The sequence below is a fragment of the Calidris pugnax genome, unplaced genomic scaffold (assembly GCF_001431845.1).
Source record: "Calidris pugnax isolate Ruff unplaced genomic scaffold, ASM143184v1 scaffold335, whole genome shotgun sequence".
NCBI classification, from domain to species: domain Eukaryota; kingdom Metazoa; phylum Chordata; class Aves; order Charadriiformes; family Scolopacidae; genus Calidris; species Calidris pugnax.
The window spans coordinates 1137795-1158572 of record NW_015091148.1 but is presented as its reverse complement, the minus strand read 5'-3'; the positions used below and the strand labels follow the sequence as shown (position 1 = coordinate 1158572).

The 20778-nt window shown below is 53.4% G+C and overlaps 1 protein-coding gene across 1 annotated transcript in view; it reads right to left on the bottom strand.

Moving 5' to 3' along the window:
- Window positions 1-20778, bottom strand: part of LOC106897965 (src kinase-associated phosphoprotein 1-like) — a 154442-nt gene that overhangs the window by 16813 nt on the left and 116851 nt on the right. The window contains exons 2-8 of the mRNA XM_014958977.1: window positions 17609-17689; window positions 16630-16713; window positions 15010-15134; window positions 14214-14277; window positions 13302-13466; window positions 7852-7914; window positions 1750-1862 (exon numbers count right to left, since the gene is read on the bottom strand). Of these exons, the coding sequence (XP_014814463.1) occupies window positions 1750-1862; window positions 7852-7914; window positions 13302-13466; window positions 14214-14277; window positions 15010-15134; window positions 16630-16713; window positions 17609-17689 (695 nt within the window). The remainder of the gene's footprint in view (window positions 1-1749; window positions 1863-7851; window positions 7915-13301; window positions 13467-14213; window positions 14278-15009; window positions 15135-16629; window positions 16714-17608; window positions 17690-20778) is intronic.

The window sequence follows — 20778 nt, the reverse complement described above, 5'->3', positions numbered from 1 at the left end:
CTTCTCCTTCCCTTCGCCTCCTCCCTCCTTTCTTTCCCCCCCTCCTCCTCCTCATCCCCGGCCCCGGCGTTGCCTCCGTTGTGCGGCGGCCGCGAGCATCCGTCGCGCAAAGTAATTTACGGGGGAAAAGCTCTCAGGACCCATCGGTTACGTGTGAGGGAGCCAGCACAAGAGTCGCAATCTGGAGCCACTGAAGAGAGCGAAAACCCTGCCGTGACTCCAAGCTGTGTCCCCGAGCTGGCGTTGGAGGAGGGGGGGGGGACACCCGACCCGCTCGGCCGTCGGGGGGGTGGACCGATGGGACCGTTGCCCCCAGGGATGGCCATGGGTTGCTCCTGGCATCCCTCCCCCCCCCCCGGATAAACCAGGTGATGAGCCAGGGCTGTGGGTTCAGTGCCCACGTCAGCCCCGGCCCAGGGTCACTAAATGCCACCACAAAGTGCTTCGAGATCCACAGATGGGGAATTCTCAGCCCAGCCCCAGAGCTGCTCCCTGCTGCTGCCTCCAAAGACACGCAGGAGCTGGCTCCAGATTCACCAACTAAAAAAGTCCCTGCCACCGTGGCTCTCCTGCCCATCACTGCGGCATCCGATCGCCCGTGTCCAGCCTGAGGCTGCCACCAGGACACCCAACTCCATCTGACTCTCTTTCTCAGCTATAAAACATACCCTTGGTCTTAACAAGCTGGAGACTTTGAGATGTTCTTCGCCTCCAAAGGTCCGGACCCACCACAGTTGAGCCACCACTACACATGCCACCCCCATGTCCCCACATGGGATCCACTTGACCTTCCCCAGTTGGGTGCCCACCGAGGGCAGACAGGGCACAACCACTGAATTCATCACTTTTTTTCCCATTCCAGACTGGGGCACAAAGCACATTGTGAAACACCATCCAAACCCCCCCAGGTTCATCCCCATCCTTGGGGTGCAAAAGCACATCGCAAAAACAAAGTGCAGCCCCCCAAATTTGTCACTGTTCCCACGCCAGATCGGGGTGTAAAGGATGCTGGAAAACTCCACCAATAAAGTGCAATCCCCCAAGTTCATCGCTGTTCCCACAACAGATTGAAGGGCAAAGGATGTTGAAAAACACCATCAATAAAACTCAACCCCTCCAAGTTCATCGCTGTTCCTGTGACAGATTGGGGTACAGAGGGTCTTGAAAAACTCCACCAACAAAGCACAGCCCCCCCAAATTCATCGCCGGATCGGGGTGCAAAGTCCATTGCAAAACATCACCCATAAAACTCAACCTCCCCAGCCCATTGCTGGCCACCACGGTCCGGCAGGGACCAGCTGGGAGCCAGGACAGAGCCCTGGGGGGACAAGGAGGGTAGGAGAGGGTCACGGGCACCGGTGGCTCTGCTTTCGCCCCCGCGGACCCGTTTCATGCCAAGAATTTAATTTATTCACCTGCGTTGCTGCTTTGCCGAAGGGAGCCCTGGTCACACCCGGCTGAGCAACTCAATTACCCCTGTAATACCCGAGCAACAGCACGTACAGACTCCATTACCGTGGAAAAAAATATATATAAAAAATAAAAGAATCTTGCTTTGGGGCATTTAAAATGCCACGTGTGAAGGTGGGGCAGTCAGGGAGGGGGCATCCCGCTCCCCCCTCCAGTAAATTGCTCATTTAACTCCTCTTTGGACCTCGATTTTAACCAATTTCATCCACTTTTGACCTTGAAATGGAGGCCCACCCCCGTGATGACGAAGACTGGGGGGGCCACCAGCGATGCTCTTACCTTGCTCAGGATGTAGATGAGGTCCCCGCGGTGGAAGGAGAGCTCGTCGGGGTGCTCGCTGCTGCAGTCCCACATCCCTTGGTAGTAATTGGCATAATCGCCCCGGCGACCTCCTGGGGACAATTAAAAAAAAAAAAAAGGTGATGGGGAATTATATGGGGAAATATTGGGGTTGTGGGGTGGGATTTGTTGGGGAAAGGAAGGAATTGTTGGTGTTCTTAGGTTTTGCGTTTCAATCAAAAGGCAGAGGCCAAAGAGTTACTGCAAGAAAAAGGGGCTGGTCAATAAATAAATGCAATATTTATCAATAAACACACATAAACACATTGATAGAATCATAGAATCAGAGTTGTCTGGGTCGGAAGGGACCTTTAAGATCATCTAGTCCAACCATCAAGCTAACTCTGATAAAAAAAACATCACTAAAAGGTAAAGGTTTCAGTTTTGGAAGACCCTGAATTAAAGCTGTTTCCTACAAACCACAAAGGGAACCAAAGATGCTTTTCCCTCTCTCCCAAGTCCCTCATCTCCTCCTCAGGCTCAAACCAAACTGGCCCCAAGGTGGACATCCATAACCCAGTCAAGAGGGGACACGTGGCACCGGTGCCAGCTCTGCTGGGCAGTGACCCCATCACGGTGGTCAGAGAAGGTCCCAAACCTTCTAGGTCACGATACAACCCCATAGCTCAGGTCTCCATCTTCCCATGGAGCTGTGATTTTGGGAAGGCAGAGCCTTTGCTTGATGCCTGTGACCAGCGTCTGCCATGGAAAAGGAAGGGAGCATAAACCAGCAAACTCTTTTTTTTTCCTTTTTTTTTTGAGACACAAAATGGTCTCTTTGCTGAAAGCCCTGGGTTTGGGCTGATGGGACTGTTGGCAAACCGTGCCAGGGCTGGGCACTGCCCTGGGCTAAATGTGTGCGTGGGTTTTCTGGAAAACATCGCAGCAACGTTTCCAGAATGAAACATTTCCATCTTGGCCAGCCCAGAACAGCATTTCCTGCCCCAGAAACTGGCCCAGACACCAGAGCCACCACGAAAGGTGGATCCCTGCTGCAGTGGTGGAAAAACATCCCACTGTGTGATGGGACCAGCCCAGTTGATGCCAAGGTTTTTCAGAGCCCCACGACCACAGGAGATGCTGCTCTGCCCAGTTTGCAGACTGGGGAAGCCACTTGTCCCAGGACATCCAACAGATCCTTCACAGCATCAAAGAAACCGCCCCAAAACCCCTCCAGGTTCCCAGTTTTCAAGCACAAAAAACGGTTAAAAACATGCTCCTGGACCAAAGGCTTCAGGCAGGAGACTGCTCCGATGGCACAGCACCAAGGCGGGGGTGAATCCAGATGTCAGGACACGGCCGTCTCCGTGATGTGACCCCCATGGATAATTAAACCCAGTAAAACCACATTCTGCAAGGGGGAGGTGTGGGATTCGAGCACCGGGGCCGCGCCAGCGCCGTGTGCTGCTCGGCCACGCGCTGAGCCCGGCCCAGAAAAGCATAAATAGAAAATAGCGAGCACATGTTGGAGGAAATGTTTCTAATATGGTATAAGGGACCGAGCGATAAGGGTGCATCTGGAGTGCTGTGCCCAGATTTGATCACCTAAATATGAAAAAGGACATTACAGAGATGGTTAATGGCACAGCAGGGAGCGACTGGAATGACTCAGGGACTTGGGGAACTTAAATAGAAAGGCTGGGAGGGAAAAAAAAAAAGAAAAAAAAAGTAGGTCTGCATCCTCTGCATCCTTTGGAAAGTATTAAAGGGGGAGCACACAGTGGCGAGGAAAAAGATTGTGAAGGGAATAGAAGGAGTAGGAGCTGCTGAGTTATTTAAGCCTGTGCTAAGTGCAGGAACCAGAGGTTATGAACTGGAGGCAGAGGAAATATCAGGGCGTGCGGGCGCCGAGCAGGAGGACGAGGCAAGTTGGCAGCTTTGGTGGGAGCCAGCAAATTGTGCAATTAAGATAAAAGGTTGTTACGGGAGGGTGGGAGGACAACATCACAGTGTGGAGAATAACCCGGTACCGGGAACGGTGCTCGGTACCGACCCGCTGGTGTCCCCTGTGAGACAAGGCTGGGGAAGAGCAGCTCCGGGGGCATCAAAAGTGTCAGTGATTCTATGGAGCACCATTATTAACTGGCTGAGATTTAACAGCAGTGACCCCCTCCATCAGCCTCTGCTCCTCTGCAGAGTTCTGCTCTGTGTCCCCAAAGCACTGGGGGGGGAAGGCTTGGATAGAAAATACATCTTCCTACAAGATGTTTCCAGAACCGAAAGTGCCCGTTTTCCCCCCAGAGCTCCCCCAGGGCGGGCACCCGGGCGCCTGCTCGCCCATAGGGAGGGTGCTGCTGGGAACCTGGACTCAGCCTTGTCCCCAAAAATGCTTGGAGATGCCTCCCTATCCCCACATCCTGCTTCTCAAAGGAACAAGTGGACCTCGGAGGCATCTGGCCACCCGCCAAGGAGCGGAGAAAGGAGAAGCTGTTGGTGGAACAGAGACTTCGCAGAAGCCACTTGCCTGAGCACTTGATACTCTGCGAGTCCAAAGGAAGAAAATTTCCCAGCCCACAGGAAAGTTTGTGTTCCCAAAAGCTTGTGTGGTTTTTTTTTTTTTTTCCAGCAATGTCAGCTGCTGGGATGGAAGGTCTCACCCCTCCCTCCAACCCTGCCTTCAGAAGGTCAGAATTAATTGCATCAGCTGAGGAAGGTGCGTCCCGATGAAAGCTCTGCGCTTCGCTCCCAGCCACAGCTTCAAAAGCAACAAAGATGTTTGTGCCAGATACTGAGAACATCCTGTGAGAATTAAGCCTGTTTGCAGACAAGGGATCCTGCTTTGTATTTTCGCACTTAGAGATAAGGCCAGGCCAGGGAGAGCTTCACTCCACAGCCTCCACGTGGGACAGTGAACCTCCGTGATCCCCCCGACCTGCTGGGACATGGGTCGGATCAGGACAAACCATCCCAGGACTCCTGTGTCCCCCTGCATGAATTCTGCTCACTTTTACCAAAAAAAAAGCTTTGAAATAAACCCCAATGCCCCGTCTAGACTTTTAAATCCACGTCCAGGCCAGAGCTGTGATTTCAGGGGACTGATTTACGCTGATGTAAGTGGGACAAGAGCCCCCTCCCGTCTTTAGGGGCCTTGGGGTCGTTAAGAAAAACCAGCCAAACGTGACAACTGCATCATTTTCTTCTGCAGCCCTCGCAGAGAGAGGGGGGGAGAGGCACCATCCGCCCCAACCCCTTGGCTCCGGGCTCCTTGCTCAAGAAGCCTGTTGATGCTGAAGCCTAATGACAACTGTCTGGGGCTCGGGGGGTCCTGGGGGCTGCGCCGACGTTGGGTGACACCTCCTGCCACGCCAAGCACGGGGGGGCTGTGACAAGGAGGCAGAGCTGCGAGACTGGTTTTATTTCCTAAGTCGAGGAATTTCGCTCCGTTCGTATGCAAGGGGTAAGCTCAGGCTGCTGCAGCCCCAAAATCCCCCCCCCCAGCACAGAAGGCAGGGGATTGGACAGCCTTGAGCGGAGCAAATGGGTGTCTTGGCAGGAGCAGGCTGCAGCTCTCAGCTGGATTTGCTGGGCTGCTCCGGCATCATGGCATCCTTGTGGCTCTTGGAAATTAGAAACGATAGTTTTCCATTAGCCAAATGCTCATCTGGCACTTGGGCCGCGTGATATAATTAAGAAATAGCCCCTTCCCTCCCTCCCTGCAGCCCAACCCTCTGCTCAAGGACTCCTGTCATCTCTTTCTCGCCCTTGGTCCAGTTGGACAGAGATTACCCAGGCAAAAGGCACGAGGGCCGGGCTTCCCGGCGCTGCCGTAACCTTTCCCTCTTGAAATGCAGCCCAGCTTTCCAGAGGGAAGAGCCTCATATATTATTTAGTGTAAAAAAAAAATAAAACCCAAACCAAAAAAAAAAACCACCAAACCCCAGACGCAGGACTTAAAGCAATGATGACAATGCTAATAACTAAACCAGTTATAACGATTAACAACAATTACAACCGGCGGGCAGACGCTAATGAGTACGAGCAGGGTGTTTAAATGGCTGGCAGGGCTGTGACAGGCGAGAGCCAAAATCCTTGGGGTGGCCTTGGGGCGCGGGTCCGTCGTCACCTCTGGCACCAGCTGCCACGGAGTCGGTCTCCGCTCCCCCCTGACCCCACCGGGGGCTGGAAAACCCACGGGGGAGCTGCTCTTCTGCCACCCCCGAACTTTGGAGACAGTTTGATGCTGGGGCAGCTGTGAAAGGCAAAGACAGACGTGTGTGTCTGCATCCATGTCCCCATCACCTTCTGCTCTCCTTACCCTGCGCCCAGGCGTCTCCACAGATAAGTGTCCAGCCCCGCTCCGGGACCACGGGAGGGTTTATAAAGATCAGAAACGTCATTTTTTCCAAGCTCAGGGTGTTGGTACTGGCCGCAGCTGCCACATGCTCCGGTGGCCAAATAAGTCATCGTGCCAGGGGGTGGGAAACAAGCTCCTCAAAACCACGAGGAGCAGAGAAACCCCGAGGTGCTCCCGTCTCTGCAAACAGCTGGGACTCAGCCCTGTCTGCACTACCAAGATCTCAGTAGAAACAGGTCTGAGTGCCCTCCTGGGCCGGGGACAACTGGCCAGGGAACATCTGAGGGGGCACAGAGGGAACTGTTGGATCAGGCTTCCCAGAAATGCCAGGAATCACAATCATAGAATCATTTAAGTTGGAAAAGACCTCTAAAATCAAGTCCAACCATAAACCTACCACTGCCAAGTCCACCACTAACCCATGTTGTACCACTGCCAAGTCCACCACTAACCCATGTCGCTCAGCACCACATCTACATGTCTTTTAAATACCTCCAGGGATGGTGACTCCACCGCTTCCCTGGGCAGCCTCTTCCAATGCTTGATAACTGTTTTGGTGAAGAAATTTTTCCTAATGTCCAATCTAACCCTCCCCTGGTGCAACTTGAGGCTGTTCCCTCTTGACCCATCACTTGTTACTTGGGAAAGTTGAGCATGGGGGCTCTCGGACCACTGGGAGGGATGAAATGGCTGAGCAATGCTTGGGGTGCTCACACCTTCAGGAGAGGACAAGCTGATTTAGACACCCACCACCCACAGCATCCAGCACCCAACCCCTCTGTTCTCCATCACGCATCAAGCAGGACCCTCGCTGTTGTTCTCCAGCCCCATCCCTGGGGTGGGACCATCCCCTCTGAGCTCTGGAGCGGGTGGATGGTGTGGGAAGTGTGGGAAGCTCTCCCGAGCCAGCCTTTGCCAGGAGGAGGTGTTTTTCCGTGCGGTGAGGAGGAGCGGGGTGGCAGGAAGCCCCCGGCCGGTCCAGCCCCGGCTGCTTGGACACAAGCGCCGCTTTCCTGCTCCGGGGAGGAAGCAGCCATGGAAAACCAAGCAGGTGGGACCGGGGAGGAAACAGATCTTCCGCTCCCGTCCCACGGTGCAGGTCCTTAAGGAAAAAGCAGGGGTGGGGGCCCTGGCCACCGTGGCAGGCTCTGGGGCTGCTGGCTCCGGGCGGGCGGCGCTGGTTCCTGGGGTGGTGGTGCGTGTCCTTCCGGCTTCCCGCCCCGAGATCCCTCCCTGCGGTGCCTTCCTCTGGGCCATGACTCGCTTCCTGCCCTCTCTCCAGGTTATTTCTGCCCCAGCTCCTCTCCCCGGCCCCTTGGGATACAGAGGGAGGGCTGGCTCCCTCTCCACGATCCAGGATGGGATGAGGGACAGGGACAGGAGTGCCTCCATGGGACATCCTTCAGCACACAGATCTCACCAGGCAGGAGAGGGGGGGGATGCTGGGGCTCCTCCACGGAGACCTCACTAAGGCCACCCCCCCATGGGGTGCCTTTCCAAAAAGGAGATGCATCTCCCATATGTGTAGTGTGGAGAAGATGGGGAGAGGTCCCCAAACCCAAGTTATCTGAATTCCACCAGCTGCAGCCTCCTCTAACACCCATCAGGATGCTCTCGGGACCTCTTCCATCCTCCACCACCCCTCCATCACCAACAGCACCCCAGGATGCTCAAAGGCAGCCGGACTCAGACTCTCCAACCATGACCTGGAGGTGCTTTGGGTTGGCCAAAGCGAAGTGGGCTCTTACCGCTTCTCTGTCTGCTCCCGGTGTCCTCGCTGTCCTCTGGGATGGGGGGCTCCAGCTCCTCATCTGGGGGGGGAAACAGAGCAGAGGAGTCAGGGGAAGGGCTGAGCGTTACTGCTGCACCAAACCCCCAGGCAGGCAGAGGGCTGCGAGAGCATCCGACTGTCAGAATAATAAATTCCCGGCTTAATTGTGAAGAGTGGAAGGGAGGAAGTCACAGATAATATTTTAAAACGTGTTGCATAAAAATATGAATTGTTGTTAACACTGGTAAAAACAAATCACTTATTATAGCCTCATAAATTCAGGCAGCACTTTGCCGGGTGCCCTATAGGAAGAGACGCTTCCCGTGCGGGACCCACAGCCCGGAGGAAACGAGATGCTGAGGAGAAACACCAGAAATGAAACGGGAGGAAGGATGGGGGCAGGAGCAGAAATTAAGGAGGAGAAAGAGGACGCCAGGCAGCGGAGGGCAGGTGGGCTGGCACGGCTACCCCGGGCTGGGGGGGGAAGGAGGATGGAAGAAAATAGTAAGAAATGATACCATGGAAAAGGTTAAGGACTGGAAGTCGTGGGGAAGCCCTGCAAAAACATCTAGAGATTGAAGGGAGCAAGGATCTACACGCAAATAAGTTTAAATAAGATGATTTAACACCCAGGCAGGTACAACCCATCCAGCCTGAGCCACTTGTGGTGCTGGGGTGAGTTGGGGGCACAGCACCCACATCAGCTGCCATCTCAGCCCGGGCTTTTTTCCCCAACCATGAAGACTCAAATCAACCTAATAAAATAATCCAAACAAAACCCAATCCGTAACCATTTCAGAAAGCAAACTGCTCATCTGCACCTCTCACACTGCTGCTGGCAAAGGGCTGGTGGGGTGCACGGGGTAGCTTTGGTGCAGAAGGGGTGTCCCGGTCGGGGGGGGACGACACACTGGGTCTTGGGGGACATGGCTTTGAGCCAAAAGAAACCAAACCTGGGCCTTCTGCCCATCCCAGGGCAGCGATGGGAAGGCAGTGAGTGCTGCCCGGCACCTTCCGAGGACACAGCCCCCAGTCCCAACCCTCTCCCACCCATGGCTGATCGATGCAAACCAGGTCAGGGCTCCGCTGCCAATTACAAATTGCATCCCGAGTCGGGGGGTCACTGCGGCTGCTCCCCCATTAGACGGGAAGCAGCACCAAAGATCTTTTCTAAATAAATCAGACTTTATTGTAAAACTCGGCCACTGACGAGACAGAACCTCATTAGCATTGATTTTAAAATAAATTATTGAAAGTGGCTTTTGCCTGCTCTTTGCATTTGTAAAAGAGAACGTAAATGTATCTGTAACAGCGCTCTGCCCCCACGCACGTGCCCCAAATCCTCCCATCTGGATTCCTTTATACTTCAACCAAGGGCACCCAATGCCCTCATCCCACCCTGGCACCCAACCGAGGGGAGTGAACCCAGCTCCCACGCAGCACAGAAACCCCAGAGCCACCCCCCAAAGTGGGGCAGCATCGTTACCCCCCTGCTGGGGGTCACACCTGCACCCAGGGGCTCCCCACGGCCACCCCCTCCTGCCCCCCGTGCTGTGCACACCCCTCTGGCTCGCATCCTGCTGGGATCACATCCATCCCGGAGCCAGGCTGTCCTCAGGAAACCTCCTCCCAGAGCCTCTCACACCTCCTGGCACACGCACACACACTCACTCACACACACACACTCTCTCCTTGGGAAGCCTCAGCCAGCGCTGGTGCAGGAAAACACGTGCCAGGGAGGAAACGCTGGGTTTCCAGGATGAGCAAAATTGTGGAAAACCCACCCAGGGAGGGGGTTAGCACCACTGGGCCCTGCCTGGACCTGGTGCTTGGCACCGAGTGCCCCGATGATCCTGGGGAGACATCCCTGTCCTGCCTCCTCCCCATTTCCCTGGGAGCTCCCCTCAGATTGCACCGCGGCTCGTGCTGTGACACACTGGCCCTGGGCATGGTCCCCACAGATTCTGAGCTGTGCAATTCATGGAGGGGGCCCGTGGGGACACGAGGAGCCCCTTGGGGATGTGAAGAGCCCTGACTCCCCCCCGCAGCCTCTTGCATCCAGGAGCTTTTCCGAGTCGAGCCTGGGAGCGATGCTCTGCCTTCCCTGGATCTGGGTGTTTGAGCTCAGCCAATCTCTGGATTTTTGTAGTGATGAATCAGAGAGAAATGCTGAAAAACGCATCTCCTGGGGTCACAGAATGGTTTGGGTTAGAAGGGACCTTAAAGCCCCCCCAGTGCCACCCCCTGCCCTGGGCAGGGACACCTCCCACCACACCAGGTTGCTCCAAGCCCCCTCCAACCTGCCCTTGAACCCCTCCAGGGATGGGGCAGCCACAGCTTCTCTGGGCAACTTGGGCCAGGCTCTCACCACCCTCACACCAAAGAATTTCTTCCCCACATCTCAGCTCAATCTCCCCTCTTCCAGTTTTAAATTGTTACCTCGCCTTCCATCCCCTGTGCTGCCTCCCTGTGCAGAGCATCACAACCCTGGCCACACCACCCTCCAGAAAATGCCTTTACATCCCCACGGGCAGCCCCGAGCACCCACATTGGGGGGGTTCAGAGCCACCCAGCCCCAGCCTTGGGCACGGCTTGGGGGGGGGGTTTGGCCGTGCCCCCCACCGCTGCGCCGGAGCAGCCTGGGCGTTGGGCAGATTCTCAGAGGAGCTGTGTTTTAATGTAGCAATTTGATTCAATTTTCCACTCTATAAAATTACCCATCACTGCTCGTTGCTTCCTAACAGACACCTTCACTCTTAATTTAACAATCCTATCGAATTCTGCCAGGGAAATTGGAAAAATTTATCACCTGTGAAATTTTATTTTTCCTTGGTTGTATCTGTTTTTGTAAAACTTCATTAACGACGATGACTTGCTGAGGAAATTATCTCTTCATCTCCCCCCCTTTCTTTTTTTCCCCCCTCTCCCTCTTTCTCTCTCTATTTTCACTCGGGACACGAGGGAGGCAGCCGTGCCCAGAGGAGACCTGGGCTTGGGAGGGACTTTCCCTGCACTTTGCTGGGGGGTCCCAGGGGTGCAATGGGCTGGGGGGGACAAGTTTGGGGCAGAGCAGACATCTCCTACCCATCCCTGAGCCCTGCAACTGGTTTCTCACCACTCACACCAGAGCAGACATCTCCTACCCATCCCTGAGCCCTGGTTTCTCACCACTCATGGGCATCTGCCTCTACATCAAGGTGCCACCACCACCTCCCTTCAACCTGGCAGGGGACGGGGGTCTGCGGGGGGTGAGAAACTTGCTCAGATGGGAGAGCTGTGGCTTTGCTTCCTGCTGGCAGTGCCCTCCATGGTGTCCCAGCCATGTCCCCATGTCGGGGGGGGACAAGTTTGGGGCAGAGCAGACATCTCCTACCCATCCCTGAGCCCTGCAACTGGTTTCTCACCACTCACACGCATCTGCCTCTACATCAAGGTGCCACCACCACCTCCCTTCAACCTGGCAGGGGACGGGGGTCTGCGGGGGGTGAGAAACTTGCTCAGATGGGAGAGCTGTGGCTTTGCTTCCTGCTGGCAGTGCCCTCCATGGTGTCCCAGCCATGTCCCCATGTGTGGGTGCCACTCTGGCCATGGGCAGGGTGATGGCCAGAGAACAGAGGTGATGTGGGCAGAGGCAGCTGCCCCACAGCTCCCACCTGCCCCTGGGCTTGGCCAAACCCCGGGGACAGCAGCCCCTGGGGTGTCCCTGCACCAGGACCAAAGGACATTGCAAAAGCCCAGCTAAATCAAGGGGCTTCTACCCTGCCCCTTGCAGGGCTTGGGCTGGGCACAACCCCTCGGGCTGCCTCAGGAACCTCGTAGCAAGCTTTTAAGAAGAGGTTGGACAGGACAGAGAGCCCAGTAAAAACCTGTAATTAAAGGAAAGGTCTGGCTGGGATGTTTCCTTCTCCACCACGATGCTCTGCAGCTCCAGCATCAAGGCACCAATCTGTGGGAGCAGGAGAGCAATGTCCATGGGGACCAAGGGTGAACCTGGAGAGCAGGGTTGGCTCCAGCTCCTTGGGGACACTCTGAATCCCGGCGTGGGGACAGCAGAGGGGTCTGTCCTTAAATCAACACTGTCCAGGCTCCCAGCAGGACGACCATTAGCCACGTGTGGAGCAAACCTCACGTCTAATCTCTGCTCTGCAGCCGGCATTGGCAGCCCCAAGGCAGCGAGGAGCCGGACCCAGCTGCCGAAGCAGCCAGGGAGGTGAAAAGCCCTTCTCCTGACAGACCATCAGCTCTTCCCACAGCCCTGACCCCCCCGAGGAGGCTCCTGATGAGCTCAGGGATCCACGTGGGAACGCCCAGGGGAAGTGGAAGCTGCTGCCCAAAAGAGCGGAGGATGTAAACAGAGGAAGAGGAGAGATGGAGAGAGGCTGAAGGGTTGCACAGGCAGCCCCGGAGCCCCAGCCCCGCTCCCGGCTGCTGTCTGATGCCGCTCGCACACCGCTGAGCTGAGGTTTCCTTCGGCAGCAATAACAAGACAAAGATCTCGGGCATCATAAAACTTTCTGGTACATTTAACTTTTTTTTTGGTTTTTTAAAACTTTCTGGTACATTTAACTTTTTTTTAGGTTTTTTTTTTCCTTCTTTCTTTTTTTTTTTAATCACTATAAAGTTCTGAAATAAATAATAAGATTTTTTTCCTTCTCCTTTTTTTTTTTTTTTTAATCACTATAAATATAAAGTTCTGAAATAAATAATAAGGAACAAGGAGCTATTTTGCATCATCTCTGAATGCAGCCACCGAGGGAGCCTGCTCTTGGGGACAGGGAGCAGCGCTGGGAGGTCCCAACCTCACAACAGCACACGGGTGGGAAACAGGCTCAGGTGACCCGTTGCCCAAGCCCTGAGGCATGTCACACCGAGATTTCTGCTATAATGGTAAGAAACCTTGCAGAGCATGTCACCCTCCCAGGCTGTTTGGTTCCGTGCCAGGGAGATTGCTCCTGGCTCCTTTAACCGGCAGCCGCTACCTCCAGACCTCATCCACTGTCAGCAAACAAGCGCTGGTCTTTAATGCAGTTATTTTATCATCTCTTGGAAGGCCAGTAATTGTGTTACAGCCATGACTGCATGCCCAGAAGGGAGCATTTTCATCATCTGAAGTCTGATTTTCCAGGTAACACAGCCCAGAGATTCCACTCCCCAGACTTAATATTAGCCGAGCTGAACGGAGCACAACCTCTAAAAGCTGCCTCACCTGAATTTACAATCCCTCTGCCTCACCAGAACACAAAGGATTTGTTCTTGTGGTCCATCAACAGGCTGAACAAAGAAATGGGGTCAAACCTTTCAGTTATGGGTCCATTAAACTTGGCAGAGTCCTAGATGTTCACTCCCATCAACAGGTTGGGTGGCCAAGGTCTCCTGCCATGTTTGCGGGGCTTCAGCTAAGGGATGGCTCGGGTTCTGGTTGCTCACCTGGCAAAACCTCGTAGATGTCATCCTCTTCCATCTCAACATTGGGCTCCTCCTGATTCAGGGTGGTATTGTGGGATGTCGTGTTCACAGAGTCAGAACTGTCCACGTCATTGTAGAGCTCTTCGTCGTCCTCTTCATCAACTGGGATCGTGAGGGAGCTCATGTCTGGAAGAAGAGAGCAAAAGAGTGGTGAGATAGAGCAAACCACTCGCTTTCAGTGAGTTGAAATCAAGTAATTAAGCCTGTGCCACTGTACTTTGTGCTCGCTATGGACCTTGTGAGGAATGAGCTGTCCTCTTGCTTGATCCATGAGCACGTGGTGTAAAGAAAATGGGATGGAAGCTGAGAATAAGCTAAAACAAAGGAAAAGCCCAAGAAAGGATGGCCAGAAAACAAAGCCAAACTCAACAAGTGCCTCAAGGAACTGAGACTGACCCCATTCCTGGGCAGCTGCCCACGGTTCCCAGAGGGTTTCCACACACAGGGGTGGAGTCTAGTCTCAGTATTGATGGTCTCAAACTGGAGCAACTCCAGTGGAGCCAAACCCCATCCTTTGTCAGCCAAGGACAGAACAGCAGTGAGAAGCCATTCCCACTCATTTCTTGTCCCACTTGGTGACACTTGCAGCCTTTGAGACATCACACAACTCTATCCTCTAAAAGCAGCCCAAAGTGCTGGAGTTGGAACCAAATGCCCGTGGACTCCAACCAACCACTTCTTTTTAACCACCTACGTGAAAGAACAAAGCCCCAGAACCTCTCTTTTTGCTAAGAGGGGGTGGTGGGACCCCAGGAAGGTCCTGGTGATGAGCACAAACCCACCCGTTGCTGGAGGGAGCAGCCCAAGCTGGATGGGAAGATGCTGCCAGGATCTGCCCGAACAAGCTGGCTTGGGTCAAGCTGCCAAACTCACCCTTCAGGAGGAACTGGATCTGATCCACCCAATCTTCAGCATCTGCTGGGCTCGGGGCTGTGAACTGGAGAGAGGTTCACCTGTTACTGTGTGGTTCTTGTATGGAGGAAGAGGAAAAAGACTTGCAGCTAGAACAGGGGATGGAGATCCTGGATCTGCCATTCTCCACCCCGTGGCTTTGGGAAAACCATTTCACGTCTTCATCTCCCCATTCCAAACAGGGAAACAGAAGCGGAACAAAGCTAGACTGTCCCAGAGGAAGGCTGTCAAGCCTAATTCATTAAAATAATTCAGATGAAAACCACAATCCCCGCTGAATATACTACACTGACTCTGAACCAGGACTCTACATCCAAAGTCTCCCTGAAGCTCAGGAAGGCTCTCGTGCACCCTTTGTAGATTGGGCCAGGTTTATCATCACACCAATTTTTAGGCCCCCACTGGATGCTCAACACATTGAAGGTTTAAATTTAACTTGGCTCTGAATTCCTTATTTAAAACCAGGCTTTCCACACCCAGTCCTCTACTGCTTCCACCCAACGTTCTCACTTAACCCTTGTGCCCCACAAGTGCAAAGAGAGCTTGGGATCACCCTTGTGCCACGGGAAGGTCCATGTTGAGGTGGCCTGCCAAGATGGAGAAGCACCAACACCTTCTGCAGCTCAGTCTGTTTTACGAGGGGGGGCTGGAGATTCACAGCCTCCCTGACCCCACAGGTCCAGCCTGCACCCCACACCTGGGACCGGGTGCTCAAACTGGTAAAGAAGGTCCATCCATTGCTCCCCCCAGTTCCTACCTCATAGGTGCGTTTGCCAGGGCAGATTAACTCAAAACAGCATTTCTTTCGAGAGTCTTTGCGCAGGTGGGAAGCCAGCCGGGCACTGTAGTTCTCGATGGAGAAGTTGCCTTTAGGTTGCTTGCCTGGAAGAAGAGAAACTTGCTAAATCTGGAATTTGTATCCTTTTCTCAAGCCCGCAGTGCTGCTGGGTGGTGCAAAGGTCTGGAAACCGAGGTACACCACGTGTCAATGGGAAACGAGCAGAAAGAAACCCCCTTTAGTCTAAGCACGTCCACCCCCAGGAAATCCAAAGGGAATATTACAAAATCTTCATAAAGACACAGTAAAGAGGATGCCCTTTTAAGCCTCTAGAGATTGTGAGCAACCAGCGAGAGGTTGCCAGGGTCAGGAGGTTGCGTGAGATGAGCTGGTTGTAATGAAGCAGAGACCACTGTGGACTTGGGGAAATATGATGCCAATGATTATTCTGCTGGTAAGGCATTAACGGGCCGGCACAGGAAGAAACGTTTAGTGGGGCCCCTGAGAATTGGCCTATGGCTCTCGCCGATGCACACAGCGGTTGGTGTCAGCCAGGGTGGAGAGAGGGACCTTCACCGCAGTCATCTGAGCGTCCTTATGTACCCCAGCTCATTATTTCCTTATGAATCTTCTTGGGGAAGCGGGGGAGTAGGATCCAGGCACTTACACTGAACATTTTTATTTTTTAATTTTTTTTTTTTTTTTGATTTGCAGGTCGTCAAGAAACTTCCAGGGATGAGGTCAAGCCCTGAATAAGGGTTTCAGCCCATGGAGAACGGGTCTGCTTTACTCTGTTGTCTTCTGGAGACCGTTTAGAAGCTGACATCTGCTCGACCCTCACAAAACCAACTGAGTATCAACCCTTGGCTTCAACACCTCCCTGTGCCAGCAGCTCACAGCCCTGCATGTACCCTGCCAGGGCGAGAGGAGTTGGGAAGCTGGTTTGGTAACAAAAGGTGCTCGAGATCCTCAGACAAAGGATGTGGAAGAAGGATGAAGACCCAGCTTCATCCCTGCGACCCACTGGAGTTTAATCCTGTCCGAGCTGCAAACTGGTCACTGCAAACCAAGGATGTCCATGTGTTTTTTGTAAGCTGTTGTCGTGCCGTGTTTCTGGATGGGTGGAAGAGGGTAAGGCCATATATCTAATCGTGCCAAACTGTTGGAGATATTAGCTGTCTGTTTATATGTACCTGATGGAGCGTGACGGCAAAATATTTATATACACTGACACACGGATTATATACAGTCACTTAGGGGGCTGGAGGCCAGCTGATGGCTAATGGGAAACGTGGTACATCATTTTATTTACACCCAGCTCTGTTCCTGCGTCTCTCTTCTCTTGTTTCATATTGATAAAGGTGTTTGGGGAGAAGGAAAAAAGAAAATAAAAAGGAAAAGCAAGCAGAGATCTACCCTTCTAGATGCTGTATGTTATACCTTGGTAGGGAATGACAATCTTCCCAGGGTATAGGCTTTTCTCGTGTCAGCTCTTAGCTGTCTGTCAGGCAGGGCTCTCCCCTTCCCTTTTCCATCCTGTCGGTGCCCTCAGCCACCACCCACAGTTTGGGGACCCCAGGGAGGTATCTCACCACTCACTTTTCTCATTGGCGTAGTAGTAAAAGGTCTTTCTGTTGAGGACACACCATCGCTTCTGCCACTCTGAGGCAAAAAAGCTGTGCTCTAGAAAGAAAAGGACAGCAAAAGAGTGAAAAACCCCCTAATTTCTGTTCTTTCACTGTATGCTTCAGGGGAGTATTTAGGGGAAAGAAGATATTTTTCCCCAACAAAACCCTGCAGATTTCTGGCACAAAATTCCAGCAAGCAAATATAGATAGAAAGCTCAACCAAGTAAAGGAGAACCAGCCTGTCCTGCCAAGACTGGAGCCCCTGAAAGCCTCCCCCAGCCTGGGCTGGGCTGCTGTGACCCTTAATCCTGCTAACTGGGAGTGAACACAGCTTTGGGTTAAACCTCCCTAATTGGGGTTTAAGCAAATGTTTTTTTCTCTGTAATTGGAGCAAGCTAAAACATGCACAGGGGCAGTTATACAGCTCAGTTGATGTCCACGAGGAAAAAAGGGCTGTTCTTGCCTCATACCACCTGTCATACAGTAAATAAATCAAGATAAAATCTGAGTGATGAGGAAATAATTTGTAGCTTTCACAAGAGTCAGTAAAATCAAGATAAACCTGAGGCTGACTCACAGTCCTTATCTCAACTTGCTAATGTGTGTGATGCTACGGACTACCTTGTCTTCACCAGGGTTTTATCCTCATTAGGTATTGCTCGTTAGAAGGGCACATCTTGCCTTAGAGGACTGGGCTGCTGCTTAATTCAATTTCTGGGTTTTAATCTTTGTGCAGTTTGATGATCTGCAAAAGAAAATAAATAAAGGCTGTGCCCTCCCTCTGTGTGTGTGTTTGATGCCTGAGAAAAGCCTGAAAGATTCTGCATGTGCCTACAGACAGGTCTGCAGAAAAGATGTATTTTCCTGCTTGTTCTTCACCTGAGAACTTCCATTCTTGGTAATTTTGAGGTGACGTCCCCAAACCTTATGATGTACTTGTCAGGCCTTACCTCGGGACCTCTTCTCCAGATATCCTTGCTTCAAAATGTTCCCCGTGTCTTGAACAGGCCTCGGTGTGATTTCCTCCAACCCTACAGAACAAAGCAAACCAAAGCCTTGGGATTTCCCCTGCGCACACAACCCCTCGGCACAACCTTTTTGGCCCCTTTTTCGGCAGAGGAGGCTCAGGAAGGCAGAGCAGAGGCTGGAAGAGAAAATCATGGTCTACCACGATCTCACCAGCCATTCCCAATCCTGGTTGCAGGCACCCAGAAATCCTCAAGGAAACCAGGGCCATGATTCACATGGTGGCAGAGACCCGTCCTCGGTGGGGTGAGGCTGGTGCTGCTCTGGGGGCAGATCTCAGCCCTTTTTTCCCCCACCAAGCCCAGGGTCTCTGGGTTCCTGGGAGCCTTTGGCAGCAGCCAGGATCTGGTCAGGTTTAGGGACTTGGAAAACACGATCCCCTTGTCCAACATCTGGTCTAACTCGGGCCGTGGCACCTCACCTGGGCTGCTGGCCGGACCCTGTGGCCACCAAGGGGCTCTGGCACACACTGCACGAGGTGCTGGCCACATCACATCCCCAAAATCAGGGGGGCCATGACATCCCCAAGCCATGGCTTGCTGCTGAGAATGTCTCCCCCTCCTCTCCTGCTCATCTCCTGCAATCATAACTTGTACTAAGCAGGATAAAAAATGACTAACTAAATGCCACTAATCACCTCCCCAGTGCCCAGCCTTGGCAGCCTTTCCAGTGTGAATAACTTCGCAGAATCCCAGGCCACAAGAGCTGCTCTTGTTTTCTTAGTGTGTCTCGGAAACACCCAGCGCTCGGCCCAATCCATCCCCCCGTCACCTCCCTCAATCACGGCCTATTTTTGTGTTTTAGAGTTGGCAAACTCCAGGCTCGCTATAAATCCTCCGCAAATGGGTCTCGGGGCGAACACGAAGACACACAAGGTTTGGGTTGGTGGAAAGGCTCCCCCACGTCTGTCTCCTCTGTCGGCTGGAAACCGGAGCCTTCAAAGACCAAATCTTTGGCTTGTGTGAAGCTGCCCCAGAGGGTTCAGATCAGGGGAAGCCCAGGAGGCTGCAGGATTGTCCCTCTGCAACCCCTGGAGGACACGGGCAGCCCCTTCCCACACAGAGAAATCTCATTTCTCTCCAGCACCTGCCTGGCACAAACATGCTCAGGTTTTTCCCCAGCAACGCCGAGCATCTGACTCGTAAAAAGGCACATCATCTTCTCAAATCCAAGCCCCGACCTCTTTCGCTTATGCAAATCTAAATGTCATTTTATGGGACATTTATAATTATGAAAATGGGACGGTGCTGCCGGACGCACGGGGAGACTCTGCGAGTATGAATATTACATTAATGTGCCCAACGCCAGCTCGCTGATCCCGCTGGCAGGAGCATAAAAAATGCTTGAGTGAAACTTTTATTTAGACGTTAAGAATCCAGGCCCCAGCGGGGTGACGGAGGCAGCCCCGGCGAGATCCCATCAGCGCGAGCGCTCGAATTGAATTACCCAGGGGGGAAGGCAGGAGCTGCGAGTGCTGCTTCGCTTATTTAATTTCATTTACTTTCAGTACATTATCAGCATGGGGCTTCCCTCTGCCCCCGTTCCCCCAAGAAAACCGGCTGTGGAAATCGCCGACGTGCCGGATGCTGCCGGGGCTTGAGCCGAGGCAGGGATGTGTCCAACCATCCTGGTCCTCGGGATGCTCTTTTTGCTCTTTCCTCGGTTGCCAAGAGAGATTTGGGGGATACAGGGACCTCTCAGACACACAAAGAGCAGCCAAAGCGGGGAAGCAGCACGGACGCAACAGGAACCAACAACAACCTCTTCCAGCCCCGCATCTTCTCTCTCTGCCCATCATTTTTTGGGGGCTTGCCTGAAAGCAGGACCCCTGGGAGGGCGATCACCTTCTCAGGTGCGCTCTGCCCTGTTTGAGATCCATTTTCCACGTAAGCAGATCCCATATTTCAGGTTATTTGTAGCCCTAGATCCTGGGATCTGCCAGGTTGGCAGCTCCCCGGGCCGGGCATCGCCTCCAAAACACCATCAAGGAGAGCCCAAACCTCTCGGATTTGGAGAGACAGAGAGACACCGTGCCTCAGTTTCCCAGCAGGAAAATCAGAGTGAAAGGAGACTCCCTCCTTTTTAAATCCTCGGTGGCTGCTCAGACACACTAATACAATTAAGGAGTGGTTGCGAGGGCTGATTTGATTGCACGGGGCTCTGGAAATTTTAAGTTTTACAGAGTATGACATGGAGACGAGGGCTGTAACCTGTGTGTTACACGCAGCCTCTCTAATGCAGCCCTGCTAATGCAGAGCCAGGGAGATTAAATCTGTGTGAGGTGGGTGAGCGCAGGGGACGCGGCGCTGGGGGCTCTGCCTGGCTGCCCACGGGGCTGGGGCTACGTGGGGTGTCCCTGTCCCTCTCCATGTCCCCAGCCTGCCCCTAACGACAATCCAGATGGCTTTTGCTGGCAGCAAATAGCTAAATGAACCTGCAAAGCCAGTCCCTGGGTTGTTTTTTAAATTTCTTTAAACCATCTTAATGGACACCAAGAAGATGCAGAGAGGTTAGGTGGGAGCCCAGCCCCAAAGGAAGCTCTCTGGTCCCTAAGGGCAGAGGGTTTATGGTCCCGTTAGATGCCTCTGCCCCAGGACCACACAACTGGCAGGTAAACCACAGCTCACCACATCTTCTGGGACTCCAAGGGATGGAAAAGCCAACCCTGGTTGCCTGGTCATCTGTTCCAACCACTAACGGCCGTTCACCATTTATAAAAACAGAGAAAGAAAAGGCCTTAAATTCATCTGAGAGAGGCACATCTGGGCTCCCCCAAGCCCAGCCCTTCTCCAGTCGCTCCCAGCACGGCACGGCAGGGCTGAGGCTGGTTTTGGATGGTCTCGGTGGTCCCTCCCACCCTGGCATCTCCCCCAGCCCAGCAGATGGCTGGCACTGGCAGCGCTGCCCAGTGCCACCAGCATCCCAACCCCTGGTGGCCTCTCCTCCATCCTCCCCCCTCTCAAGCCTGGCTCCCGAGGGAGCTGCTCCCTCCCCTGGGGATTTTCCCACAGATGAATTTCCCCATCCATGGGACACGTCGCTCCATCTGGAGCCTCCCACAGAAGGGCGAGTAGCTCTGTGCTGTAACCCTGGA